Source organism: Cygnus olor, chromosome 17 (genome assembly GCF_009769625.2).
Source record: "Cygnus olor isolate bCygOlo1 chromosome 17, bCygOlo1.pri.v2, whole genome shotgun sequence".
NCBI classification, from domain to species: Eukaryota; Metazoa; Chordata; class Aves; order Anseriformes; family Anatidae; genus Cygnus; species Cygnus olor.
In genome coordinates, this window is record NC_049185.1 from 14,288,803 (window position 1) to 14,316,377 (window position 27,575).

A 27,575-nucleotide genomic window follows, 5' to 3' on the forward strand; every position below is an offset into this window, starting at 1 on the left:
CCCTTTTCTAGCATCAGGCCACCGATTTGTGGGCAGGTACCGATTCCCGGGCAGGTACCGGTGCTCAGCACCCGCCGGTCGGAGCATGCCGGTGGGTGAGCGCAGCACGCTGCGCCGAGAGCGGGGCATGCGGCGGCTCAGGGCCTGGACGCGCTCGCGCGGTGCCCGGTGCTGGCTCCGTGCCCGCTGCCTGCGTCAGCCCCGGCGTGGGCGCTGTGCTGCTGCCGGGGGGGCTCCGTTCAGAGCCTGTGCCGCCCCTTCTGCAGTGTCTGTAACGAGGCTGGTGATGATCGAGACTGCAAATATAAAGGCACTGAGCTCTGCCGGTCTGCTCGGCATAAATGTGCACGACGCCTAGAAATAGCGTGGCTGGATTATAAAAGAGAGCAAAGGGAATGACTGAATTTTAGACTCGGCACCTGTAGGAGAAGCGATAACCCACAGTGTTGCAGAAACGTCCTTGAATGTGCTAAGAGATGCTGCCACTCTTGTTTTTTAATGGCCACGCTGCTCTTGTTCAGAGAGGCAGATGTGGATGCCATCAGCTGAAGTAGATGTGTTGGTAGTTTCCACAGCGTGTTCTGCGAGGTGTTGTTTTCTTTTGTTTATTTGTTTTGTCCTCTGAAGAGAGAGAAAGCCTGGTACAGGTAGAAAACATTGTAATCTTTGCTTACAAAGACCTCATCTGACAGCAGTTGATATGGCACTAAAAGCTGGGTCTGTGTTCAGGGATGCAAAAGGAACCAATGTGTTTAATTATCTACACAGTGTATTATTTCAGTAGCTGTCTAACTTCAGTGCTTAATTCAATACAAGAAAAAAGCTCAATGCAAGAAAAAAAGTAAAGCTGTGTTATGTTCTGGAGCAAATGAACATTGGTCTGCTGCAAATCTAGGGTGCCAGCAGCAGCAGCCGACCCATTTCTCTCCCCTGGAAGGGAAGGGCCCTTAGATGCACTGATTCCCTTTTTATTTCATAGATCTGCTACCTTGATAAAATAATTACTTGAGACATGAAAGGTCAGAGTAGAACACAAGAAAAAAGCACTGCAATCTGTCCTACTTTGCGTGTTGTATTTAAACTTTACATTAACACAATTCCATTTGTCAAAGGCTTTCTAGGAGCTGGCCTTATGCTTATTTATTTATTTATGATTTTTATTTTGAAGGTCTTCCAAAGAAAGAGCTTAAAAAAAAGGACTTTCATTAAACCCAGGAAGCGAGTTGACGCTTCACCTATATGTTTGAGGGAGATTATATGTAGTCCCAGCAGAATTCTCTGTTTGTATAGGTGCTTCTAAAGCCTTTGTGCAACCTGAGATAAGAACAATCTTAAAGCAATGTGGAATTTTAAAACTAGCTAGTTGGTTCCTGCCTGGTCGTTTGCCCAGGAAAACTGCTCACTTTATATACAGTCATTGTTCTGAGTTCACAGCTATTTTCCATGTTTAAATTTATTCACTTTTCTCTTGTCCAAGTTTTAACTGGTAGACTCAAAAATGCCATTGTAATTAAAATCCGTAAGTCGTTTAGCCAAGGGATAAAGGAATGAGTAATTGTTTCCATTGCTTTGTTGCAGGATCAGCTGAAGCAGTGCTTCTCCAGACAGCCCCCTGAAGCGAAGGACACAGACACGCTTGTGCAGGAGCCCGACAGCCAGTATGGTACCTGGAACGAGCAGCGGCGCAGCGGGGACAGGTAAGGAGAAGCAAGGTCCCTTCATCATGCACACAAATTGCTCATTAGCTGATTAATGAGAAGAAATTGTTCTTCTGGTTTTCACTCAAAACACTCAAGTGTGCGTGCATACGTGTATGGATTCTTGCAGTCACTGAAACAGGAGCGCACAACTTTAAAGTTTCTTTAGTCTGTAGGTGAAGAAAAATTTCTTTAATACCTGCAAACAGCAATAAGGTTGGAAACTTAGACTCCATCCCCCAGGGAGAATGCAGTATCACCAAATTGTAGGCAATGCTGAAAACAGCTTGGACTGGAATAGATTTAACAACTCTGCTGCTGTGTGAAACACCAGCTAAATGTAATTTTTTAGTGCTAAAATGGTAGAAGATACGGGAAAAAATAAATTTTCTTGATTTTAAATACATGAAATGGCTTTGACTAAATTAACATAGGTAGTGTAACTTTTTTATGCTTTGTATTTGTGTCTGTTTTAGTAATTATAACCAGAAATGTACATTTTCACATTCAGAAAGTGGTTACCTGCTTGTGTGATACATGGGTCTGCATAGGTAGAACCAGGGTTGTGCAAAGATTTTGCTAAAGTTGTCCAATTTCTCCTTCTCAGGTAGATAAGGAAGTGGTCTGATGATGGTTAGGCAGGGTGCCCTAACAGTTTGGGGATTTGTTTTACTTATTACTGTTTGTTTGTTTTTTTTTGTTATAAATTTGATCTCTCCCATGCCAGTTGGCATTGCCTTAAAACCTGTGCTACTGGACAGGCTGAGGGCCAGAACCGGTTTGAAACTGGTGCCCCGAATGCTGGACACGGGGTCAGGCCCCAGGGTGGTGTCGCGGTGCGCCTGCAGTCCCCCTGCTAAGCGTTAGGATGCGATGCCCACATCCCAGCCGCTTGGAAGTGTGTTAGTGTGAAGTGGAGGGTGAAAAGGGGTACCAGCTGAATGAGAGGTCGCATCAGTGATGCTTTTCTGTTGTTAAAACTACTCAATGGAATAAACCTAGAGCACTGAAGTGTGATTTTTTTTCTTCTCCATCACCTGTAGTGCATTCTGCTTGATCTGCCCTGCTTGAGCCAGTATCTTATCTGCTCAATGTAGTTTGAAAATAGCATTTTCCTTGCTCTTCTTAACACTATACATGTTGAAATCTTATAGCAGATATTAATGTCAGTTATGCTTGGTGTGTTTTACACTTGAGAGCTGTGGGTTATAAATATTTTATTGCATGTGAAGGCAGGGTAGCTTTCAGCTCGAAGTTCAGCAAGCTGACAGTGACATGCCAACATCTAACTCTTCTGTAAAATTAACTTCACTGTGATTTTAGTAATTTATGGACATTTTCTGACATCGGTTTCCTAACCAAGGTGCTTGTCTCAGCTCCAAAGCAGACAGCTATTTCAAACCCGGGAGACTTTTCCTGCTAAGAAAAACACAACATAAAAATTCAGTGTTATTAAAGCATTGAACTCTTAATCCCCATGTCCTGGAATTTTGTCTCCTCGGTAGTAAATGTTTAGATGCCAATTATTTTATAGCATAATGATGCCTGCAGAGACGCCCCAGCACTTTGCCATGCCCTTGCTCTGCTTTAGCCCCGCGTTAGGCTGGCGGCTGGGAGAGCAGCGCCGCAGGGGCAGTGCTGCCATCGAGCTGCTCTGGGGACAGGAGGGTCACAACGGTGTCACCAGCCCCCTGCCTCGGAGACACTTCCAATTGCTTGTGAAAAGCAGCATTCCTTTGCTTCTTGCTTCTTAGTTCGCATGATGGAGCAACGCGTTCTTTGCGGTCTCAGCACTCTCCCGCTAGAACTAATTAAATTCAATTGCAATCAAAAGTGAAGATTGATCTCAACCGATTGCATGTGGGTGATAACCATTCTGCTGGTATTTCTGTGAACTACATGAAAGATAATATTTCAGAGTGCGAGTATCTGTAAGTGAAACTTGTTGAGCGGTGTTGGTAGCTTAATAGGTACAATATATAGAGATACGCTCATAAAGTTTGAAGCCTTAAGCAATAGAGAGAAGATGGATAATACATCTCAGCAATGAGAGCTGGAAGCATGTTTTAAATGTCTATATTTGACTGTTATTCTGAAAGGATTTTTTCCCCCTAATTTGCTATTCAGATGGGAGAATCCACTGTGCATAGCAGATTGTTTGTGCTCGAGTTATCCTTGCCATGTTTGGTGATTAGCTGTGCCACGGTGGTTAGTATGCGGCGGTGCTGTAATTGTGCAAGAGCTCGGAAGGAGAAGCCATTAGAAAGATTTATGAATTAGAAACCACCAACCAGAGTAAGTTCAGTGAGAAATTTTTTTCTCCCAAATATTTTCAGTTTTTGAAACGTTGCACCGAGTTGTACTAGCTGAAGTCCCGGGCTGTAGAAGGGAAGAGGCTTTCTGGAGATGTGCAAATCCGAGCGGATCCTTTAACATCGCCATCATACATTTTAATTTCCCCGAAAGGTGCTAAATCTCCAGATTGCCACTTTTTTTCCTCTCTCTACATTATTCCATATTTCAGTGGATCTAGAGCCTAACGCTGCAGAAACCAAATATCATTTGAGGTAAAGAATACGAGACAAAAACTTCCCCTGGAGCTCATTAGTGCCATTTCTTAATTATCTTGGGGCCCACTGCTGGAGGAGGGAGGAGGCATTCGCCCGATTCATACTGGAACCCTCTGTGCAGTATCCTCTGTGCCAGGCTGGAAATTATATCATGTCCTGCTGCTCGGTAGAGAGCTGTTATTCAGCAATAGGCTCCTGAGTGCTTTCCTCCCAAGACTGCCGTCGCTGCGGGCTATATCAAGCACCAAGGTCTGTTGTTTAAAACGTGCGTCTGTTCATACGGGCGCATTCAGATGTTGTGTTTTAGAACAGTTTTCCTAAATACTTGCCTCAAGAAAAGGTGCTCAGTAACAAAAGTCTATTTTTGAGCAGAGAAAAAAGCTGAGCTCCCTAAACACTTTGGTTTTCATCTGGAGCCTCCTAAAATCAGATGCACGGCAGCGCTCTCCTTGCTGACAGCAGAGTCTTGCCGTGTTTCCTACAACCTGCTGCTAAAGAAATGTTACTGAACATGACTACAGTCTTGGTACGGACTCTCTCCTGTGTTGGCCTTGCCAAGGGAAGGTTTTTGGGGGTCTGCTGGAAGCACTGTGACACCTCCATGCAGGTCGTGGTGCTGCGTGGATGCTCCTGGGGAGCCCCCGCTTGTCCTGAGGCTCAGCTGCTGCCTGCTGCTCACTGCTAAGCCCCAGCCATGGTGGTAATGGGAATGGCTGAGACACCCCAGGATAAGGGAAGGTCCCAGCCTCCCTCCAGCCCCAACAGCTCCCCATCTTGAGGCAGCCCTGCTAACGAACCTCCCAGTCTGGCTCTGGGCAGAACAGGGCGAGCGTCCCCGGCAGAGCGCATGGACGAGCCCCTAACGCTGCTGCGTGATCCAGTGATGATTGTGTGAGATGAAGTGTGTGTTTATAAACATTCAGATGGGCTTGGAAGAGCAAGGAGAAGAATCTGTAAGCAGCTTTGCTCTGCCTGAGGCCTGCAGACAGGATGTTATTCTTCAGGATGCTCTCAGACGTGCACAGTGCCAAAGTGGACGGTCTGCGGCTGCTGTACATCAAATGGGCAAATTGCTGGGGGCTCTTCAACAGCTTGCCATTTCGCTGGTCTTGTCTGTGTGTATGTTTGAAGGGGCCTTTGTGCTGGGGAAAAGAACCCCCAAGCAATGAAAATGCACTGTGATTGAATTATTGCAGTTTATCTGCATACTTGCATTATCTACTACTTTGTAAATCCAAGTGGGTGAAGGAGCAGGGCAGGTCTGTGGCTGAGCGCTTGGTCCTTCTGCAGCCAAAGGGAAGGGCGTCTGTCTTCAGCGTGGTGTGGGGCCTGCCCCTCTGATTGCACGCTGTGTCTGACCCTGCGTGATCTGACCCTATTTTGGAGCAGTTCATAAATGCTTCAGCGCCTTGGGTTACCTTGTGATTGTTGACACGTGGTCCAAAATATCCTTGCATGTATTTGTTCACCCTGAAGGCTCATAGATTTTGTTTTCTTAATTTGCAGCTTTGTGCCTGAATCTCCGTCATCAGAAAACGATGTCATTTCAACAAGAAAGCAACCACCAAATAGCCAGCCATCGTCACTGTGCTCCCAAACAGAACCTGCCTCCCTGGTTGATCACCATGACTTCTCAAAAGACCAAAGGAGCACAAGTTTGGACCGTTCAAGCACTGACATGGACTCTACTGATGGGACTGATTTACCTCCTCCAGGAGACACCTACCCTGATGAAAAGACCACTGACTTCTCCTTCATTGATGTGAGTTACCAGAATGGGAAAGGAGACATTCTCCTTCTGTTAATTGGGCTGTTGCCGGCGCTAGCCATTGCAAAATATTATTTTCCACAAACTGCACTCAGTCTTCCTCTGCGTTTTTTTTATCACATTGAATTTTCCCAGCTGACTTCCCGCTTGAAAAGTTTGAGTGAAGCTGCAGAGTACTTTGAGTTTCTCTAAGGCTTAGGTTTTGAGAGATTCTAGTGAGTCATTGGCATTGGTAATGTCTGCCCATGGCTTAATAACGTTGCTGCTTCTCTTTCTGCTCCTCAGTGAGCTGTAACGGAAGAGTTAAATGGCTCCATGAACACCAGAAGCGTAATTAAATAACCCAGATAGCTAGTGATTGCTGTGCTGTGGGACATGCAGACTTAAGACTATAAAGATGTTTATTAATATTTTTCTTATTTACAATTAGGCTCTTTCTGTAGAAGCTTAGAATTGCATTTTAAAGGCTTTTTCATAATTAAGAATTTTCATAATTAAGAATCTTGCAGCTAGTATAGAAACAGTAGTTTCTGCAATGCAGTTAGATGAAGTTTAGTGTTCTCTGATGTGCTCACTAATGCAACTGTTAATGTTTCATATTCAGTATAGCATCTAGGAAGTTATGTTTTTTCTTGAATACGAGTTTGTGCACTTGTTTTTTATTATATAATATCTGATGACAGATACATTGGTAAGGGCAAGGCTCCCAGCTTAAATGGATCATGCAGGTGCTAGGAAGGTCTCAGAAACACTGCCTTGCCTGTCGAAGCGTCATAACGCCTTCTGAATTGATGAGTAGACTGCTCTGTAAAACGTTTGAGGGATGCAAGCAGGCTTGTGCTGGAGGCAGTTTGGTCTGGTGCAGCAGAACTGGCTGTTAAAATCACAGCTGCTTCCTGCGTGGGCTGTCAGAAAGTGCCTCCAGCCAGCTCTCTCCTCCTCTGGTGTTGCCATCCACGGGGACCTGCAGCAGCCCGTGTTCTGCCAAAGCAGGTGCTGCTCTCATCTTCCAGCCCACTTGGGCTGTGAAACGGAGTCAGGCTCAGGAAAAGGCTGCGTTTGGTAGCCCACTGCTGTGAGCTCCCTCACTGCGAACGCCTTGGCCTTGGTGTCAGTAACCCTTGGGCAGGAGATCCCGAGTGCCCCCTGCTCTGGAAAGGAAGTGTAGCAGCGCAAATGGCTGGCGTTTTGTCTGACTGTCAGCACTTCTGCAGGTAGTAGAGGTGGCCCCATGTCGTGCAGTAATCTGGACAGCTTAAGGTGTCTTGTTAAAAGCATTAATAGCTTAATGTACGGATGGCAATACGCTGTTTTAGTGTGTAGCTTGTTCCTGACCTGAAATCTCTTGAAAACAAACAGAACATACCTTCTGAAGAGAAGGAGGCCGAGTGATGTTTGCTGAATGCAGGCACGTCTCTAACAACAACTTGCCTTTAAGAAATAAAAAAATACAGCTCCTCCTTTTGCTTTGTAAATGTAATTGCATTTCTGTTGTGCACAGAGCTTTTTGAAATGACTGATCACAAACATTTTCTGAATGCCGTGACACTACCTTGCGGTCTGCCTGTTCCTGGTGAGCTGGCTTGAAATTTCTGTGGATGGTAACCCGCTCGAACAATTAAATTATAGCCCTCGACTGCAGCAGAATTTAGGGCAGTCGCTCTCTTTCGATCGCAGTTTTCTGATTGGCCTTCAGCTGCTGGTAGCTAGCAAGGCCTGCATTCATAAAACACTTTAGGAACCAAAATCCTATTTATTGCAGTTACTGTTTTATGAATTCACTTAGTGAAACTAATTCATGCAGATTAGACATCCAGTCAAGAGAGATCAAAGAACCAGCATTGCACCCAGTTAGCCACAATGTAGCATATCCTCATCATAAATTCTCTTTAATATAGTTTTAAGTAACTACAATAATAGTAATCAAGCTAATATATATATATATATATATTTTTTTTTAATTAAACTGAATGGGTTAATGCTTTAAAGTAGGGTAGGAAGTCATTATGGAGGAGGTGACTTTTATTTCCAGTCTGGTTGAAAGTAAGGGTTTTTGTTTCTTTTTATAGCAAACCACTATTCTGGACTCCAGTGCTCTGAAAACCCGTGTGCAGCTCAGCAAGAAGAGACGCCATCGGGCTCCTATTTCCCACTCTCTTAGAAGAAGCAGAGGGCTGGAGTTTGAAAATAGATTTTCTTTGACAGAAGAATCAGATAGTACCTGGATGTTTAAAGATTCTACAGGTATGCCTCAACTATCTGAAATAATTAGTTGTAATTGGCTTGGTTGTAAGGGCGGGATTTTTTGAATGATGTAACGTACCCGAAGTTGCATCAAGGTGTAACAACAGCTGCTGCTTCCCATCTCTGGGTCATCCTCTGAATCGAGCCTTCCCCTCTGTCCCTTGGGGTCTGTGGACTAAAGGAAGCCCTGCTAGCCAGAGCTACAAAAGACCAGGGCGAAGGAAAGCTTCAATGTAATCTTTAGCTTCTCACAGCTGATATAAGTTTGTTCATGGAGAAAATTCTGAGTTTAGAAGCTGTTATGGTTGGATGCATTCTCTAACACGTTCTTTATATCTAAACCTGCATGGTTTTGATAAGAGCAATTGTAATTGGTCATGTTCTATACATGTCTCAGAAATGTTCTTTCTTTCTGGCACAAGTACTACAGGACTAAAGAAGCCTAGTTAAGGAAAAATCACCTCCTGTGAATCCATTCTATTAAAAACGCCTCCCTCATGGCCTGTCCTATTACTTAGGATGCAATGAAGAAATGCATCAGGCATTGAAAATCTTTGCTTATGGAGGTGATTGAAAGGTTCAATGCTCACACTCAGATCCGTGACTTAATACCTGTAGCACTTTGGTGCTGTGCTGATACATGCTGCAGATATTCTTTGATATTTCCGTGAGCAAAGAAATAATTTGTGTTTTGTGGCCTGTTCTTTTGAGAGGCTGGTGAAGTTTTTGTAACTGTGGGGTCCTATTAAAAAAAAAAGTCAGTTTTGTGTTTTGTGACCTGCCGCTTCTGCTTTGCCTTAAAGCCTATGAATATATGGAGGAACGTGTGATCAAACTGATCTCTCCTGTAGCCTCCTAATCAATGGAAATGCTGTTAGGCATGTGCGGGTTGCTTTGGTGCAGATCTAACAGACCTAAAATATTTTGAAGACTTACCTTGATAAGATATGCAGCACACGAAGCTGGAATATAATCATCAACCAAAGGGCTCGGTACATGTAAAGGCAATGGTACCACTGCATGTTTGTCTGCTGCATGCAGACTGAGCTCAGTTGCTTTGTATCAAAGCCCTGCTTTGGGCAGGGGGTAGAATGGATAACTTTCAGCTGTCTCTTCCAGTCTAAGTTAATCTCATATTCTGTGATCAATTGAGATGTTCAGAAGCAGCAACATTTGTTAACTTAGGAGTACCTTCTTCTGCTCCCTCGTGTCTGCCAGCAAGAAACCTTTCTATTGCTGAGTATTTAGTATGTTTGTTGCATTGATCTCTATTGGAGCGCTGAACCCATTTCTGTGGTGCATTAATATTACTCTTAATAAGTTTTTGAATAGAGGCAGAGGTCTAGAACAAGATATAGATGAAAAGCTTGCTGACTAATTTTTTCCCTCTCTGATTTTTTTTTTAAACAATTGATTAGAAGAGAAGAAAACTATGCAACAGGAAGATTCTGATGAGGAAGAAAAGACGCAGCGTACTGGGAGACTGTCTTCTGTACCAGCTCAGAGACTTCCCATATTTCCAGGAATGGACCATTCTGTTCTCAAGGTGAGCAAAGGCAGAACATGTCAGATCAGACTTAAACTGTTTCAGTAGCTGCAGATGCTCTCTAAGAATAGCACTAGGAATGCTGCTGAAGATGACCATGCAGCTTTGGGTATGTGTGTGATATCTTTCTCACTTCTGCACTTTCTCACTCTTTAACTGTTGGATAGAAATTTTAAGTGATTTGGAAAAATAAACAGCTTTGCAATAGTAAACGTGCATTCAAAACTATGTAGATTTATAAGGAATCCCTTCACTGATTTCAGGCATGGATTTTTTTGTTCTTATAAATCTGAGTGATTTGTTTTGCATTGCAAAGAAAGTCTGAATACTGCCTTAAAAAAAGGACCCTTATTCTTTATTCTTATTTTTTAGGCCCAACTGCGGAAAAGACATGAGTCTGAGAGTCCTGGTGAAATAGGTTCTGCTCAGCCGTTCAAATCCCCTAAATCACAGCTTGGAACTCCTGGTAGCAGAATACTGCCCTCCAGTGTAGAGAAGGAGGACAGGTGAGAGACTTCCATGAGCCAGAAAGATGCTAATGCTTTGGTGGAAGAGAAATAATGCAAGCAGGCTTCCTGAGGCCTTAGAGAAAATCGTGTATTTCTTTTTTTTTGTTTTGTTTCTGTGATGAGTTTTCATAATGAAAGAGTAAGGAGAGTGTTTTTGTATATTTTAGGTCAGAAGAAAAATCTCCTCAGTGGCTGAAGGAGCTGAAATCAAAGAAGAGACAGAGCCATTATGAGAATCAGGTTTGAAAAAGGTACCTGCTGACACGGAAAGAGGGGCTTTGCTAAATGAAAGCATGCAATGATTAAAAGAAAAGTGGAAAATGTTTCCTTAATGTGTCACTGTGACAACTCTGTAAGCATGAATATTAAAGCAGACTCTTACTATGAAATGTGCATCCAGGAATGTAAAGTAAATCTGTGCTGAGGCAGAGCATTTTTCCTAGAAGGTTAATGCACAGGTGATTCATTTTCACTGATTCTCTGCAGGCAATTTTATTTTAACAACCGTCAGTCCGTTTGTGCTGCCATTTCATAGTGCTTCCATCAAACAAGAACGAGCCTGTCATTGAATAAGTGAGGCTTGGACACATTTTGAAATCTTTGGAGTATGCTGTTTCAGCAGCATTTTGGACAGTTCTTGGACATCTAGTGTGTCAAATGGGACAAGACCAAGATGCAATACACATTTGTTGGGGCTTTCCTCTTGCAGATACTGAGAAGCGTCTGACTGCTTTCTTGACCGTCTCATACAGTTACTTCAGTAGTTTGTCTTTCTTTCTTTGCAGATAGTGATTCTAACTAGAAGAAGATAAAGAAGTTTAACAGAAGCCTTAACTCATCTGAACTTAAAATTCACGTCATGTTGCTGCTGTTTGCTTCCTGCCTCAACTGCTATGTGCATGGTGCCTTCCTGTTTTGTGGAGAAAGCTGCTTAATATTCATAGTCAAATACAAAGCTGTATCTTTTCAGGTATGGAAGGATAGTCACTTTAGACCTACCTGGAAGAAGAACCTGTGGTTCATAGTTAGCACTTCAGAAAGTCTTGGAAGATTGTAATATTTGATCTAGGAGTGCTGTGCACTGGAGAAGTCCCCCTCATTGTTGAACAGAGACTCCATTTCTACCTATATGTTCAGCAACTCAAAAGTATGACTTTTGGTAGATGTGTTAGGTGTAAGGCTGGGCTTTGTGTTTGTTTATGAAAATAACAATTTTAATCAGATTTATCTTTTTTGTGAAAATATAGTAAGCTCCTATTTAGAATGAAATTTGTGGAAGGTGAGAGTGAAAGAACAAATTATGTTTACTGCCATACTGAAAAAGGAGACTTGATTATTTTTTGTAAAATGTATTTTTGATTGGCTTATATTTACATGCGATCTGCTGATCTAGCAGATCGATATAATTTTTAGATGAACAAATTGTTAATTTTTGTCACTCTTGAAGTGCTATATTCTGTGTTTTGTCAGCATGTGGAATAATTGCTTCATTGGAATGTCTTTCCTAAAAGGATCAAGCAATAATGTCAACCAGTTCTCTTTAAAAATATATATATATATATATAAAATGTAAATACTGTTTTTTATAACAAAAAGGAAGGGAAGAGGGAGAATGTTCTACTCATATCAGGGTTCCAGTTAATTGTTGAATGTCACTTTAATAGCAGTTTGGATAGTCCCACTTCATATTTTTATTCGTTAACCTGTAAATACCAGTTTTAAGTTTTTATTTTTATGCTGATTTTGTGGGATAACCTAAATGTGATCTTCAGTTTCTCAGATTTACGTTTCTTCTTTTGATAAGACTGATGTCCTAATAGCCGTATAGATAGTCTCATGCATAACACGAGTATTATGAGTATCACTAATATCTCAAATATGTTAACATCTTTGAATACAGATTCTGGAATATCAACCAAGATTTCCATTTAAGACACACTTTATCCTTTCCCCAAATAAGTGCTCTTTTCAGTAAACCTGTAAAAATGTAGCCCTGGAAGGGAGGTTATTCTGTCGTGTCGGTGTTCCTCACGACGCAGCGGGGAACGACGAGCCAAGAAGCGAGCTCTGCTCTGCTCTGCTCCTCTCTGCTCCCCTCCGGGCCCTCCTGCAGCCGCTCCCTGCTTCCTCAGCCCTGCTGGCGGGTCCTCTAACTACTACAGATAAAGCACCAGCACTTCAACTCTTTGTCCTTTTTCTTATGATCAGCTTTTCAGAAAGCTGGATTCGTGTGGGGTTGCCACAACGGTGCATCTGCTAGCCAGAGTGGCATGCCTGGTCTGCTGTCTATTGAGCCTGTAGCTGCCAAAACCATGTGCCAATTCTTCTCACGGAGGAGAACGCAGATGAGGTGATTTTTAGTCCCAGTCTGCTCGTAGGAAATAACAGCAGTGTGTCAAGAGGCGAGTCCCATATGCACATCTCTCTCCCAGATTTAGTTTCAGTCGCAGCTCCCTGTACTTCATGGAGATGAAATAAGGATGATTCTCTTATGTAAAAAAAATAAATTTCTTGCTGCTTTGCCCTATTTCATATCAGAGCTGCTGCCACCATTGCAATTTTACATCCTTTTCTGCTACCAACTAAGAAATTGCCCCCCAAGGTTTCTGCCCAGTGTTTCATTCCACGTAGCTTTTAGCCCTGGACCATGGGAGACAGACTTCCATTTGAATGCAGTCAACCAGACTGCGAAAGAGCTACTCGTAGCTAAATTTTAAAAAGTTGCACATATTTTCTTCCCTTCCCTGAAAAGGCAAATCTTTAAGATGAGCTTTGCACACGTGTCTTTTGGGATTTTTTTAAGGCAGCATTCAAGGTGTGTCACCAGTTGTATCCTGTGTGACGCAGGCACATCACAGCTCTGAGCAGCAGCGTTTGGTGTGTGAGAGAAGAGAAGAACGATCGCTTTCCTCTTGTTATGCAGATGAAGTGGGGCTTACTTTAAAAAGTGTCTAGAAATCAGGTAAATTTCCCCTGCTTACAAGAATATTTACACAGGCTTAAGTGTAGAATTCAGCAAGCTGGCAGTGTTGCATTACCAGTAGTTGGAGGATTTACTGTTTGTTGGTCTGATAAATGAGGGCCAGAAATTCTTTAACTGCAGTATTTGCTCTGTGTATGAGGAAACTGAGGGGATTAATGCTAGGTGTCCACAAAGCCCTTTGAATGTGTATGCATTTCCACATCTGCTTGGACAATGCACTGAAACTTACTGTATTTAGTAGTTTAACCTACTACTGAGAAATGTTTAATGCTTAAATGTCTAATTAAAAAGCATCTTTAGAATGTTGAATGGGAAAGTGTTTTTTTCTGATTTATCGTTTCTTTATGTTGTATAAAAATCAAATATCTACTTTATTCTCTTCGGGTTCTCACTGTGTAATAAAAGATCTATGAACAAGTTACTACTTCTTAAATGTTAGAACATACTATAATACACGTTATACACTTTATTTTAATTCTGAATAATGCTTGTTGAATTTCTTGCGCTTGTACTTTCTGCCACGTACTGTGTTTGCTGTTCATGTGAAGTGGGACGAGCTCTTAGCTGCAGCACGTTTTTCAGGTATGCTTTTTCATTAATTAGAGGAACCTGCCTTGGAGTGGGTGTCAGTTCTTGTCCCGAGTGTCTGAGTACCAATAAACACGATGGAGAGCCCAGCACTCCCAGTGGAAGGCAGTGCCCTCGTCCCTTCCTTTGCAGCTGGTGGGCTTTTTTCTGCTTCCTTAAAGAGCTGCATCAGTAGCGTATGCATCACTTTAAAAAATGAAAGCACATGGTTTGTGGAATTCAGAAATACTTCTTTTCTGATTGCGGTTTGTTCTTACTAGTAACAGAAACACTTCCTCCATTTTAATCATCACTTTGGGATTTTCACAGCCTTTCTGTTCCTTTTCATTGGAAACTCCAGTTGTGGATTTTTTCTTTTTCACTTTTCTGTTTGAAAAGTCACATTTTAGAAGTCGGCGTAGTTTTAATTTGAGTACTTAGCTGTTCAAAGTTTTGCTGCTTTGGTTTTACTTCCTGCAGAGAAAGGTGCAATCTCTCAGCTCTTCAGCCTTTGAAGTCTGAAACCTTTCTGTAATGTGGCTCTATAGGAATTAAGGCTCCCATCTGCTTGCTTGCACAGAAGTTTGCTTTACTCTGTTACTTGTAGCTATCATTGACAAACTGTTAAACGGGCTACATGTGAAGTTTATACGTGCAAACTGCTAATCAGCCATTTCATCTGGAGCAGCAGCATCCATTTATAACTTTAATATTTGTGAAAAAATCCTGAAATAATGCCTCCTGTCTTAGGTGTTAACTGAGGCCATGGTTTGATGTCTAAGTGTTACATGGAGACCCGGTATGCCAAAATACCTTAGTGGGATCAGGGCTGTTCTAAGGCAAATAGTTACAAATACAGTGCTTTGAAATCTGTACCCCAGTAAAAGGAACTTATCTCTCTACTCCTTACTCTAGAAAGCATCTGTGGCTGCTCCTGCCGTATGGTTGCCCTTTCTACTGCTTGTAGAAAGCAAGAGTGTCTTTGGCACACTTTTATCTGAGCCTCTGGACTGCGTGCCCAGGAGTGCTGCGATCCCAGCCCAAATAGGTTCTGCTTCTGTGCTACCCGAAATGCAGTTAGAGCGAATCGGTGGGAGGAGAGCCAGGATGTCAGGTCCACTGAATGTGGTATTTTGGGGAAGGTAGTGTGCTCCGTGCATGTGGTGAGGTGAAGAGTTTGCTGATGATTTAATGCAGATATCGAACTCGGACAGTAAAATGCCCCTTTCTCCGGGGGCAGCTTGTTTCAGTGGAAGATGGGGTGTGTGGAAGATGGGGTGGGTGAGACGTGTCCGCACCCACGTCCTGCTCTGCGCCCTGCGTCTGCTCAAGTACGTGCTGTGAAGGAAAAGCGAATGTGAATCCTCACGTGGGTGATGGGAAAAGAGGGGGGTGGCCTTTTAGGGAGGACGGGGCTTTTGTGGCAGAAACAAGGCTCCACAGAGCTTTAGCGTGGATTTGGGGATCTGGTGCTCAGAGGCTTCTTCCCTGGGACCACCGAGTCCGGGAGCCTCTGCTCCAGCCTGGGTCTGCCTCGTGCTGGTGCGAGTGGGGATGTGCGTGGTGGGCGTCCTTGTGGGGCAGGCTGGAGATGGCTCCTGGGGGTCGGCACATCTCCCTCCCTGGCAGGCATCCTCTCAGCTCCAAATATTCTCAAAAATGCCACCTGCAATAACTTCTGACTTGACTGATGGGATTTGGAAGAGGAGGAGAGGCGAGGTCTAATGGTTTATGGATTTTCTCTTTCCATATTAAACGTGAAGACGGTATCGAGCCTGTTTTTAAAGGAGCTATTGTACAGATAAAAATTTTTGTATGTTCCACGTAGCCTTATAGAATATGTAAATAAGGGTCACACAATAAATATATTGTGCTATAAAAAATATTTTGTACAAAATTTCCTAAGTAATAAAAGATATTCTGTCTGTTGTATATTGTATGGTACAACTAGTATTTTCCAACAGTACACTGTAAGGATTTCTCAAAGGCACTTAAGAGACTGACAGCAAAAGGAAACAGTTCTGTTAGGAAGAAAAATCACTGAGATCCCGTGTCCCTTCTGTCCCTTTTGCAACTGCCTTACCAAGGTGCAAGCTCCAGGAGTCTGGGTAAGGAGAGTCGTGGGCACTGCAGAGCTCGGTGTGCGTGGGGACACTGGTAAGGAGTGGACTGGTAAGGAGAGCTGCGTGTTTGTCGTCTGCTGAAACAGTTATGTTTGGTAAAAGAGAGAAATCAATACCTTCCACTCTCTCCTTTGAGTCTTCCTTCTGTATGGAAGTGGGCTTATTTTTCACAGACAAGAGGTTTTGCATTCACAGAAAAAAATGCGGAAAAAAAAAATATGATAAAACTGAACTGCTTTCAACTGCTGTCCGTGCAGGTGGCTGTAGATGCAGAACGTCACCCAGGCAGTGAGCCCCGAGGCTTGTGCAGAGCTGTGCTGCAAGCTGTGCCCCGTGGGGCTCTGCCTCCCTGGGGCGCTGACCCTGCCTCAGCCCCGCTCCCGGGAGCCCCCAGCCCCAGGGGGCTGCCTCTGGCCAGGGAGGGCAAAGTTCCCAGGGGGGAAGGTGCCCCAGCCCCCAGCAGCAGCGCAGCGAGGGATGGCAGCGCCTGCGATGTCTGCGGGAGGCTGAGCACGGCGCTGCAGCTCTGTGCTCCTGGGGGGCCCTGGGATGGGGTGGGCATGAGGGGGTTTCCATAAACATCTCAACTGTGTGGGTGCGATGCAGGGATTGCAGCAAAGTGCTCGTCTTGGGGCGTTCCCACCTGGGCAAGGCCGCAGAGGGACAGTGATCCGGCCCTGGGACAGCTGGACAGCCTTCAGGCTGACCGATCTGGCCAAGTAGGGCGGTAGCTTTTTGGCAATTTCATTAAATGCTTCGTGTCTAGCTCTTCATTTCAAGACAGGGCCCACTAAAAGCAGGTAGAAAACCCTGTCAGATGGTGGTAACCACAGCACTGGGATTCTACCTGGATCTCAGTGAGCCCTGGGGCAGGGCACCCCGCAGCCACCAGGTCGGTTGTCTCCAGTGCTTCAGCGCTGCTGGAGGTGGAACAAAGCCTGGAGAACGGGGAGTCGGGCCTGCTTCCCGCAACGCAGGCTCCTCAGCTTGGCGTGTTACAAAAGGGCTGCCTGTTTTTTCCCCCCTCTGATTGTGCTTCGCCTGTGCAGGTAAATCCATCCACATATGAGGCCCCGAGAGCCCCATTCACTCCTCGAGCTCCGGGGCAGGAGGCTCAGCGGGGCGCAAAGAGCGAGAGGGGACGTGGTAGAGGTGCTGTTGCTGACGGGTCAGAGCCTGCATCGGGGCACCAGCACAGCCCTGTTGTGCTCGAGCCCAAACAAGCTGCAAATGTTTTGCAATTATTATTTTTTTTTTGGCTTTGCGCTGTGCCTGTTTCTAGGCTAAACCCTCCCCTTTACTGCTGATGGGAGAGTTTTCCAGAGAACCTGGCAAGAAGCAGCGTGAACGTGCTGATGCGAATTTCGACGTTAATCTGCTGCAGATCGAGTGGCACATTTGTAAGGGACAGCCGGGAGAAATCTGAACGCTTCCATGGTGCGCCGCGAGCCCACGCTATTGAGATGAAATCTCACGGACGGAATCGGGTGGACGCGGCTGCTGCATCAGCGTCCGAGCAAAGTGCTGCCCTGTTCAGCCGCAGCCCATAAATAGCGCGGCTGCCGCCTGCCACCAGCACGGGAGCTCGCCGGGAGAGGTAGCGACCTGCTCTTGGGACCGGACGGGGCTTTGGGGAGGCACCGGCGCCTCCGAGTGTGTCGTAGCGAGTGTTTTGCTGGCGCTGGGCAAGAAGTGATGCTGCAGGGGTGCCGTTAACTATAAGGACACGCGTTGAGCCCTGTGTCTTTTACTCCTCTTCCATTAACGTCTCGAAAACCCCTTGCATTAGCATGGCAGGAGGAAGAGTGCTGGGGTTTCCATTCAGATAGGACCCAGGTGTCGTTGGCAGATGCTGCAGGAGCTCAGAGGTGGTCTCGCTGCTGTCCCATGGGCTGGTGCAGCCCCACATGGGCTGGGGGCATCTCCTACCCCAGGGGCTGCTCAGCCTGCTGGGGTGGTGGGGGAGGCTGTCGGCTGCTGGAAGCCGAGAGCAGGCAAATCCCTGCTGGAAACAGGCCAGGCTTTTAGACAAGAGCTCGATGAGCACCTGGGGCAGCTTCCCAGGGTGGGAGCAGGATCCCCAGTCCCCTGGTTTGTGGCCGGGGCCAGCCCAGGCTGCCCTGGCCCCGTGCAGCAGCACCGGGTGAGGGTGCAGGGGGGGAGAGGATGGCAAATGCACGAGTGCTTCTGCCCTGGGCATCCCCATGAAGTGCCAGAGCCTGCAGCTGCCCCGCTCAGCACAAACTGTGTTATTTTTTGTTACCTGCTCTTCATCCTCTTTATTAAGCACTTTCTGGTTTAACGACTCGCATCTCGCATAAAGGCGGAGCCGCGTTGACCTCCTACGATTCGGTTTTCCAGGCACGATGACTGAGCAGCAAAGTTCCCCCGAGCAGATGGCGACTGGGGAGGGCGCTGGCGAGTACGGTGGCAACTACAAGGTACGGGGGTGGCAACCGATTGCGGGCTGGCTCTGCTGGGTGCTGCCGCTCACCGTGCGGCGCAGCGTGCGCCGAAGTCTCACCCGTGCCAAAGCGCTGCGGTGCGGGCTAGCGAAGCAAGCAGCCTCTTAACACAGCAGGGTGGCAAAGTCACTGCTGGGACAAGCGTGTCCACACGCGTGTCAGGGCTGCCGGCAGCTCTGCCCCGGTGACTTAGTGCTGCCTGCAGGAGGAGATGCCTCCTCGTGCATTTGTGGCTTCCAAGTGATTCTGCCCGGCCGTCTGCGGCGCGAGCGGCTGCACAGCGCTTCGCTCCAGGAGATGGAGCACTCTGTCTCGGCTGGCGGTGCACGCAGCAGCGTTCCTTCCCCGTGTGTTTTTTCTGGTCACAGTTCTCACGCCCATGGGTTAGCGGAAGGCTGGGCTGGGTCTGTGAGAAGCTGCGGTCCAGCATCCGCATCGGTGCGGCAGGTTGGCAGGGCCGGGCTGCGCCACCGAGCCCTGCGGCTCGAGGGGCGGCCTGAGAAACCACTCGGGAAGCTGTCGTCTGCTCCTCTGTACGGGCAGAGGTGCGGTGCGACAGCCATCAGAATTAATTGCTTGGTGATTGGGAAAGAGGTAAATGAGTTGTGAGCTCTGCAGGGGCTGCAGCCCTTCCCCAGCGTGGGACGAAGGCTCAGCTGCTCCTGGCCACGGGAAGCTGGGATGGGAGCGGATCCTGCACACGGGGCTCTCGGCTGCCAGGTGGCAGAGAGGTACCAGGAGCTTGTGCTGCCTTCTAGTTTGGTCTGGAAAAAGCTCCCGAGGACCACGGGTGTCATCTCCATCCTTTGCTGCCCCCACAACGCCCAATCCTAGGCCCAGGGGTTTCCAGCCATGGCCCCACTGGGGCTTGAGATGAAAATACCAAAAAATGAGCTGGTTCCCAGGGCCGGAGCAGGCCACAGGAGGCGATAGGATCGGCAGGAGCCTGAGGAGGAAGCGATGTGCTGCGAACCCGGCCCTGGGGCAGGAAACCGCAGCTGAGCGGCCCCGGAGCTCTGCGGGCACAAACCCTCTGCGTCTGCGGGGCTGCCTTCGAGCCGGAGAGCTGGGCTCCAGCCCGGCACGGCTGAAACACCAGCCTGTGCTTACACAGCAAGCACCTTCAGCTGGAACCTGGCTGCCAAGCCCACGAGCACGTGGTGGGCTCTGCTGTCAGAGAGGAGCAATGTCCCTGAGCAGTGTCCCCCGGCAAGGGGACGTGGTGCTGAGCCCCGCAGCGCCTCCGTGCGAGGCTGGTGGTGCCCGAGGCTGCCTGAGTGCTTGCCTTTGCTGTGCACTCATTTGCCACGGGTGTGTGGTCCTGCAGCTGTGCAGGATGTGTCCCTCCCCGGCTGCTGCCATCTCTGCCCCCCCCCCCAGGTCACCATCTACGAGCTGGAGAACTTCCAGGGCAGGAGGTGCGAGCTGACGGAGGAGCTCCCCAACGTGGCTGAGAAGGAGCTGGAGAAGGTTGGCTCCATCCAGGTGGAGTCCGGCCCGTAAGTCGGGGAGGCGGAGGCCAGACCAGCCCCGAGGCCAGGGGTCCCCACCTCGCGCTGGGGCGCTGTCCCCGTGCAGGGGTGGCTGTGACCCCCTCGTCCCGCAGGTGGCTGGGCTTTGAGCGACAAGCCTTCGCCGGAGAGCAGTTTGTGCTCGAGAAGGGGGACTACCCGCGCTGGGACTCCTGGTCCAACAGCCACAACAGTGACAGGCTGATGTCCATCCGCCCCCTCCAGATCGTGAGTAGGGGCGGTGATGGGGTCTGCGGGGCTGGGGGGGGGGGGGATCCCTGGGGCAGCCCCTCACCCGTGTGTCCCCCAGGACAGCCCTGACCACAAGATCCACCTCTTTGAGAACGTGGGCTACACCGGGCGGAAGATGGAGATTGTGGACGACGACGTCCCCAGCCTCTGGGCCCACGGCTTCCAGGACCGCGTGGCCAGCGTCAGGGCCCTGAACGGAACGTAAGGACGGCGGCACCGGGGGGTCCTGTGGGCGGCTGTGGGGGTGCTCAGTGCACATTCTGCAGCGGGACGGGGCAGCCCCCTCCACCACACCATCGTTCCCCAGTCTGGGGACTGGGGCAGCGTCCCTGGGGCTGAGTGACGGCTCCTGGCCCTGGCCTGGGGCTCTGCAGAAACAGCGGAGCTGGGGCACGGGGGCTCCTTCCCCGCCCCACGGTGCCACTGAGTGCTGCCCCGTGTCCTGCAGGTGGGTGGGCTACGAGTACCCGGGCTACCGGGGCCGCCAGCACGTCTTCGAGAAGGGCGAGTACCGGCACTGGAACGAGTGGGACGCCAACCAGCCCCTGATCCAGTCCGTGCGCCGCGTGCGGGACCAGCAGTGGCACCAGCGGGGCTGCTTCGAGAACAGCTGAGGGGCCCCCCCGGCCCCGCACCCCCGGCCCCACGCCCCTGCCATGCCGGGGGCAGGCTGACGTGTGCTGCAGCCAGCGCTGTGACCTTGGTGTTTATTTTTGTGCAAAAACCTCAATAAAGCTCTGAGCTGGAGGCTGCTGGGAGCCTGCCTGGTGGGGGCTGGAGGCAGGGGGTGGGGGTGTGCAGTGTTTTGAGCCCTCTGCTGCAGCGGGGCGAGGACGGGGCCACGGCAGTGCCCACACAAAGCAGGAGCGTGCAAAGTGCGAGCGCTCGGCGTTGCGTAAAGGCTGCTGCCTTCCAAAATCAACAGCCCCTGGTGCCGCGGCTGGGGGTGCGGGGTGTGCAGGGCAGCGCGGAGCCGGCCCTGCGCCAGAGGCAGCCGCAGCGCCCCGAGCCCGTCCTCTGGGGCTTGCCAAGGGCTGTTGCTGGGATTTTATTTTTCCCCTTCTCAAAACATCTGCCTGGGCCGTGGGAGCGCTGCTTGTGTGCTTTGGGCATGGGGCAAAGGCTCCTTCCCCGCTGCCTCTGGCTGCAGGCTCACCTCCAACACAAGGGGCACAGCGGTGTCTGGGGGTCCCGGGGGATGAGATTGCCTGTCCCTGGATGGTGCCAGGCCCCGCACGCCCCCGAGGGTGGCTTGTCCTGCAGGCAGGGCTGAGCCCGGCACCCTGCACAGTCCCTAACCCAGCCTGAGGCTGCTCCAGCACCTCGCACCCACCACTTGCAGTATTTCACACGTGGAGCCAGCACAGCCCCTGGGGTGCCAGCAGGGAGTCGGGCACGGCACGGCCTCAAGCAGCCTCAGCTGTGGGGGCACACGTGGCCCCGGTGCCAGCCAGGCATGGGCAGAGCCCTGCCAGGGAGCACCAGAGGCACCCCCAGCTTCCTCCCTTACTGGTCCCAGTTGGCTGGGATGGGGCTGCCATGGGCTGGGCCAGGCAGCGGGGCAGAGCCTTCGGGGAGTCCCTGGCATTTGGGGATGGGGTGGGAGCCGTGCCCTGACCTTTGTCCCTGGGCCTGTGTCCCACTGGTGGTGGGTGCTGTGAGCTCCCCGGACAGGGCTGGGAAACGGGCACCTTCTGGGGCCACTGGCAGGGACAGGAGATGGGCTCGAGGCTGCCCAAGCTCCCTCCAAGCTTGGATGGGACACGCAAGGGGGCAGCCGTGGGGCTGCGAGTGCCCTGTGCTGGGCCCTGGGGCCCATGAACCAGCCGCGGAGCTGGGGGCGGACACGAGGCTGCGCAGCCCCCAGGCACCGGGGACGGAGCAGGGTCCTGCAGCAGGGCTGGCGGCCGCGGTGGGCACTCGGTCACAAACCAGACCTGCCAAAACCAGGCTGTTGTGTGAAGCAACTTCTTGCAGAGCTGCACGGTCACCTGCAGCGTCCGCAGCTCCGTGTGGCCCTGCGGTGCGTGGCTGGGGCTCCCCGAGCTCCCGCGGTGGCTGCAGACAGCGGGGACTGACCCCTGCGTGATGCTGCCCTCGGGCTGGCCGTGCATCGGGGCAGGCTCTGATGGGAATCACCTGGTGGAGGAGCCCTGCAGTCACCCCTGGATCCTGGGGCAGGAGGAGCAGCCGGGGATGCCACTGGGGGGCTGCAGCACTTTGCTGGGGCTGGCTGCACAGCCGCTGCAGGCCCCCCCAGGACATGCCGTGTGCGGAAGGGAGCAGGTCTGGGCCCCTCTGATGCTGTGTGACACTTGCTGGGGTGACAGGGGAAGGTCCCCCTCCTCCGGGGGTGGCTGTGGGCGCTGCACAGCAGCAGGAACCCCCAGCAGGGGCATGCCCTGCTGTGGCCGGGCCGTGTCCCAGGCTGCCAGCCCCCGTTGCCGGCCTTGGCTTTGTCCCCACATGCTGGAGGGACTGCGGGGCTCAGCCACTGCATGGGGGACCCAAAAAGGGCAGGGGGCTAACGGAAGGGGACCCTGATATCTGGCACCAGCTGGCACTGGTGCTGTGCCCCCAGGGTCCCGGGGCTGCCCTGCTCCCCTGTTGCTCCCTCCCATTGTGTCCCCATGCCCAGGGACCCCTCAGGGCCCCCACCGCTGTGCCGGGGGCTTTCCCTGGCTGGGGAGGCGCAGATGGTGCAACCCAGGTGTTTAGGGGCTGTTTGAAAGCTCCGGGCAGTTTTATCGCGCAAGGAAAGAGCCAACCTCAGCAGTTTTCGGTGCTTCCAGCGCCAGGGCAGCGTGTCAGCTGGTTGGAGGGATAAAGTCCCTGGCTCCAAAACTCCTGAAGCAGGGCTGGCGGGGGCTTTGTTTGCAAGGGCCGGGCTGGGTCTTGGCATGCATTCGGCTGATGCAGGCAAACTCCAAATCTCCTTGCCAACAAACCCAACAAAGCGGGCGACTCGAATGTGAAAGCTAATGAAATAACTCCGCGACTTGGGGTTTGGGGAGACAATGGCCGCGGCGCGTCAGCTGACCCCGGTTTTCATTGGGTTTAATCCTGCATTCCCGCTTTGAATCATGCTCTAACTATTCTGTAAATAGCTCGGGCACCGTTCTCCTGCGGCGCAGTATAAATTGCCCCTCTCGGTCCCAGCCCTTCACTGGCTCAAGCGGGTTCTGGTACAACTGGTAAGAACTCTCTGTTTTTGTCCTCGCATTTTTGTTTTTGTTTCCACCCTGGCCTGCAGCAGAGCTGCTCCCACCTGCGTGCAGCTCGGAGCCGCGGGGCTGCCCTGGCCCTGCCGCCGAGACCCAGGTCTGTGCCAGACCAGGCTCTGGTTTGTGGGGAAGCCAAACCCGATCGCACGCTCTGGGGGGACGCGTGTCCTTCTCGGGGTGGCTGTGCAGGGGGTGAGGGGGCCGGGGCTCTGCAGTGGGCACTGTGCACACACATTTACACATGCATGTACACCGCCACGCATGCACACACATGGCTGGGGCTGCCAGCGGGTGCCCTGCTGCCTTTTTCCTGACCCCACGAGGGACAGGGATGCCTCGGCTGTAGCTCGCTGAGTAGGAACTGAGGGAAAAGCCGCGCAAGTAGCAGCCGGGATGCTCTGTGAGCGTCCTGGGACCACCCCAGGCTCACGCATGCCCTCGCTCCAGGCTGTGCCCCTCCTCAGCCCCATCACAGGTGAAGCCAGGCTGGGGCTTGGGGCTGCTGCAGCACCTGGGGAGACGTGCAGGAGCCTGGGGCTGCGCTGCTCTGTGCGGCATGCCCCCCGGTGTGGTTCACAGCGGGAATGGGGTGCGGGCTTGGGGCACGGGCCCGGGGCCGTGAGCACAGTGCCAGGTGTACCCTCAGTCTGAGCTTTCCTCCCGCAGAAGCAGACGGCCCGGCTGAGGATGGCTTCCGAACACCAGATGCCAGCCTCCAAGCAGCAGCCAGCCAGCTCCAAGGTCAGTGCGTGGCCGCCCCGCAGAGGGGCCGGGGCTGCCTCCGCCTCACCGAGCGCCCAAATCACCCCCTGCCCGCACGGACACCTCTGGTTGTGCCCCCTGGGCCCCCTCTGCTGCTGCAGGCCCCCGGGGTCCCGGTGGGAAGGGATCGGCTCCCAGTCCCCAGCCATGGAGCAGACACGACACATTTGCCTCCCTCCGCCCCACTGAGCCGTGAAATCTGCGCTGAGCTGGTGGCGCTCGGCTCATGGGGCTGCACGGATGTGCCCGCTGTGGTTGTGGGCCCCGTGGGGTCTGTGTCCCGGCTGTGCCGCGATGCCCAGGGGAGAGCCAGGGCTTCTCGGTGTGGTGTCAGTGCAGGGATCCCTCTGCGAGAGGCACCAGCGTGCTGCGAGGCACCGGCAGGGACTCGCAGCCCCTGGGAGTGGGAGATGCTGGGACGGTGCTCGCGGTCTGTAGAAGCGAGGGAAGTTTCGGGGGGCAGCGCAGGGTGTGGGCTGTGCCCTGCTCTCACGGCCCCGCTCTCCTGCAGATTGCCATCTTCGAGCAGGAGAACTTCCAGGGCCGCTGCCATGAGCTCAACGGCGCCTGCCCCAACCTGAAGGATGCCGGCGTGGACAAAGTGGGCTCCATCCTCGTGCACTCCGGACCGTACGTCTCGGCAGGGGGGACCCCAGGAGGGAGGGTCCTGGGGAACCCCCCCCACTGCTGGCACCCCGTGGGTTTCCCACAGCTGGTGCTGCAGGGTCTGGGCGCGAGGTTTTGGGGTCCCCACGGTGCTGAGCCCCAGCAGCCAGCCCGGCCCACCTGGGGCTGTGTCGCGGTGCTGGGGAGGGCTGCGAGTGGCCTCCAGGATTTCCTGTACCTGGGGTGAATCCTGCACTGCTGCCAGCCCCTGCTCAGTGGGGGGGGAGCTGGGGGGTGCTTGGGCACTGATCACGGCATCGCCCACCCTTTGGCTGCCTTCCTTTCCAGAGCAGGGACAGGCACGGAGGGTGCCCATTGCTTGGTGCTGCTGCCTTTCTCCCCACGTGTGCTCTCAGAGAGGGGGCGGGCGGCCACTGCGTCGGAGCACCCCTGCTCTGGGAAGGGAGGGATGCCCCGCCTGAAGCTCGTCCTCTGCTCTCTCGCAGCTGGGTGGGCTACGAGCAGGCCAGCTGCAAGGGAGAGCAGTTTGTGTTTGAGAAGGGGGAGTACCCCCGCTGGGACTCCTGGACCAACAGCCGGAGAAGCGACAGCATCACCTCCCTGAGACCCATCAAAGTGGTGAGAGCACCCAGACAGCCACTACCCACCCGCCAGACCAAGGTCTGCAGCCACAACTCTTCCCCCGCCTTCCCCCGGGCCCCCAGCCCCGCGGGCAGAGGAGCACCCCTCCCGTGCACCCTGCCCCAGCTCGCCGGGGCCCCAGGGGAGCCCCCGGGGGGGTCGGTGGGAGCACGGGGATGGGGACCGGTGGCACAGGAGCGCAGGACGTCTGCTGGTAAGTCCGGGAGTGCCCGCGGAGGGTGCTGGGTCTCTGAGCTGGGGGGACACAGAGCGGCCCTGGCATCAGGGGGAGGCACGGCGCGCGGTGCTGCTCCCTTGCCTCGGTTTCCCCGCAGCCCCCGGGGCTTTGCCCCCCGCCCAGCCCCAGGACCAGCGGGTGCTGACCCCACGTCTCCGCTCGATCCCGCTGCAGGACAGCCAGGAGCACAAGATCGTGCTGTACGAGAACCCCAGCTTCACCGGCAAGAAGATCGAAATCATCGACGACGATGTGCCCAGCTTCCACGCGCACGGCTACCAGGAGAAGGTCTCGTCCGTGCGGGTGCAGAGCGGCACGTGAGTACGGGGCCGTGGGACCGGGCGATGCCCCCTCCTCGCCCCATGGACAGCCGTGACCCCCCTACCCCCCCGTGCTTGCCTTGCAGGTGGGTGGGCTACCAGTACCCCGGCTACAGGGGCTACCAGTACCTGTTTGAGAAGGGGGACTACAAAGACAGCTCAGAGTTCGGCGCCCAGCACCCCCAGATCCAGTCGGTCAGGCGCATCCGGGACATGCAGTGGCACCAGCGCGGCGCCTACCACCCCTCCAACTAGAGCCCCCGGCCCCGCCGGGAGCAGGGAGCCCAGCAAGCTCCCCTCGCCCGCCGCTGCCCCCACGGCCTCGCCTCCCACCTCCCCCCGTGTGAGCCACGCTGCTGCCAAAGCAATCGAATAAAGCTTGGAGTTTCAAAGTCCCCGGTGTGGCCCCTTCCTTCCTGGCGGGGCGCAGCCCATCCCGACCTCCAGCACCCAATGGGGGGGGGGGGGGGGGGTGTCATTGCCGTCCCGCACCCAAGTGCCCCTCACCAGCAGCAGCGTGGTGCTCGCTGCCAGCACTGATAAACCCCAAAACTGCTCCACTGAGAGGGGGCTGTGCAGTGGGTTTTGGCAGCAGGGATGGAGATGTCCGTGCCCCCACAGCCTGTGCACCGGGGGTCCGGCCACTGCGCCTGCGGGGGGTACGAAGGGGGTGCGCGGCTCCTCTGCAGCCACACGTCCCGCTGCAGGCAGCAAAGGTGTCCCCAGAGGGCCCTGGTGTCGGGACAGACACCTCAGAGCTTAATAAAGCAATTATTAAGCACTGTCAGTGCTTAACAGCATTGCTTAATAACTGCTTCACCCAGCAACAATGCTTTAATTTAGCATTAATAATGCTAAATAGTGCTTTAATTATTTACACTCTAAGTTGAGCAAAGGAAGCTGTCAAGTGATGGCTCCAGCAGAGGAAAGCCGGTTCTGCTCCTGGCTGTGCTGTGAGCGAGTCTGGGGGCTGCAACGCAGCTCTGGGGGGCTTTGTGGGGCTGGTGCTGAGCCTGCTGCTGCCCCAGTCCCTCCCTGCAGGATGTGGCCGGCGGCAGCTGCTGCGGGTCAGTGCAGCCGTGCGGGGCAGCGCTGTGTCGCGGTGTGCCCGCGCGGGGCTGGCATGTCACCCAAAGGTGGGCACCAGTGGGGTTTGGTGGCGGGATGGGGGCACCCTGGCTGTCCCCACCCCAACCTCTGCTGCACCCCTTTGCCATGCACCTGGAGAGCAGAAAGCTGCTGGGCTTGTTGGCTGGGGTACTCTGCAATAGACGCCAGCCAAATCAGGAACTGCGGGGAGATCCGGATACACGCTCCCCCCGTCCGTATCCCCCCCACCAGCTCCCACGCACGAGGGCCCCCACAGGTGGTTTTTAGCCCCGCGAATCCTCTGTGTTGCAGAGCCTCTTGCTCCGAGTGACTGTGCCCCGCATCCATCACCGGTTTTGGCAAAGCCCAGCTCAGCGGGGCGATATTCTGAATTAATCATTCGCCAAATGTTGCTCTGAAATGTCAGCCCTTCTGCGAGTCGTGCCTTGGCAGCGCTTC

The 27,575-nt window shown here is 52.1% G+C and overlaps 2 protein-coding genes across 14 annotated transcripts in view; both read left to right on the forward strand.

The window, feature by feature from the left end:
• KIAA1671 (KIAA1671 ortholog) overlaps positions 1-13,733 on the forward strand; it is a 73,366-nt gene extending 59,633 nt beyond the window's left edge. For 5 of the 10 annotated variants that reach the window (XM_040577268.1, XM_040577269.1, XM_040577272.1 and 2 more), the window contains exons 7-13: positions 1,579-1,697; positions 5,774-6,029; positions 8,105-8,279; positions 9,698-9,825; positions 10,198-10,331; positions 10,502-10,585; positions 11,120-13,733. In XM_040577268.1, the coding sequence (XP_040433202.1) occupies positions 1,579-1,697; positions 5,774-6,029; positions 8,105-8,279; positions 9,698-9,825; positions 10,198-10,331; positions 10,502-10,580 (891 nt within the window). In that variant the 3' untranslated portion in view covers positions 10,581-10,585; positions 11,120-13,733. Of the gene's footprint in view, positions 1-1,578; positions 1,698-5,773; positions 6,030-8,104; positions 8,280-9,697; positions 9,826-10,197; positions 10,338-10,501; positions 10,586-11,119 lie in introns of those variants that run through there. The other 5 variants (XM_040577278.1, XM_040577279.1, XM_040577277.1 and 2 more) reach the window with 2 other exon arrangements.
• A 3,113-nt stretch (positions 13,734-16,846) lies between these two features.
• CRYBB2 (crystallin beta B2) lies at positions 16,847-26,422 on the forward strand. Of its 4 annotated transcripts, none has more exons than XM_040577283.1 (6): positions 16,847-17,604; positions 18,369-18,448; positions 19,853-19,971; positions 20,079-20,211; positions 20,294-20,436; positions 20,684-20,982. In XM_040577283.1, exons 2-6 carry the CDS (start codon positions 18,374-18,376, stop codon positions 20,847-20,849), a joined length of 636 nt encoding a protein of 211 aa, XP_040433217.1. In that variant the 5' UTR covers positions 16,847-17,604; positions 18,369-18,373; the 3' UTR covers positions 20,850-20,982. The 4 variants fall into 4 exon arrangements, with proteins under 4 accessions (XP_040433217.1, XP_040433215.1, XP_040433216.1 ...); XM_040577282.1 differs by lacking the exons at positions 16,847-17,604; positions 18,369-18,448; positions 19,853-19,971; positions 20,079-20,211; positions 20,684-20,982 and adding exons at positions 24,126-24,200; positions 24,733-24,851; positions 25,334-25,508; positions 25,882-26,024; positions 26,114-26,422 and having other exon boundaries at positions 20,308-20,436; XM_040577284.1 differs by lacking the exons at positions 16,847-17,604; positions 18,369-18,448; positions 19,853-19,971; positions 20,079-20,211; positions 20,684-20,982 and adding exons at positions 24,126-24,200; positions 24,733-24,851; positions 25,334-25,466; positions 25,882-26,024; positions 26,114-26,422 and having other exon boundaries at positions 20,308-20,436.
• The last annotated feature ends 1,153 nt before the right edge of the window (positions 26,423-27,575 follow it).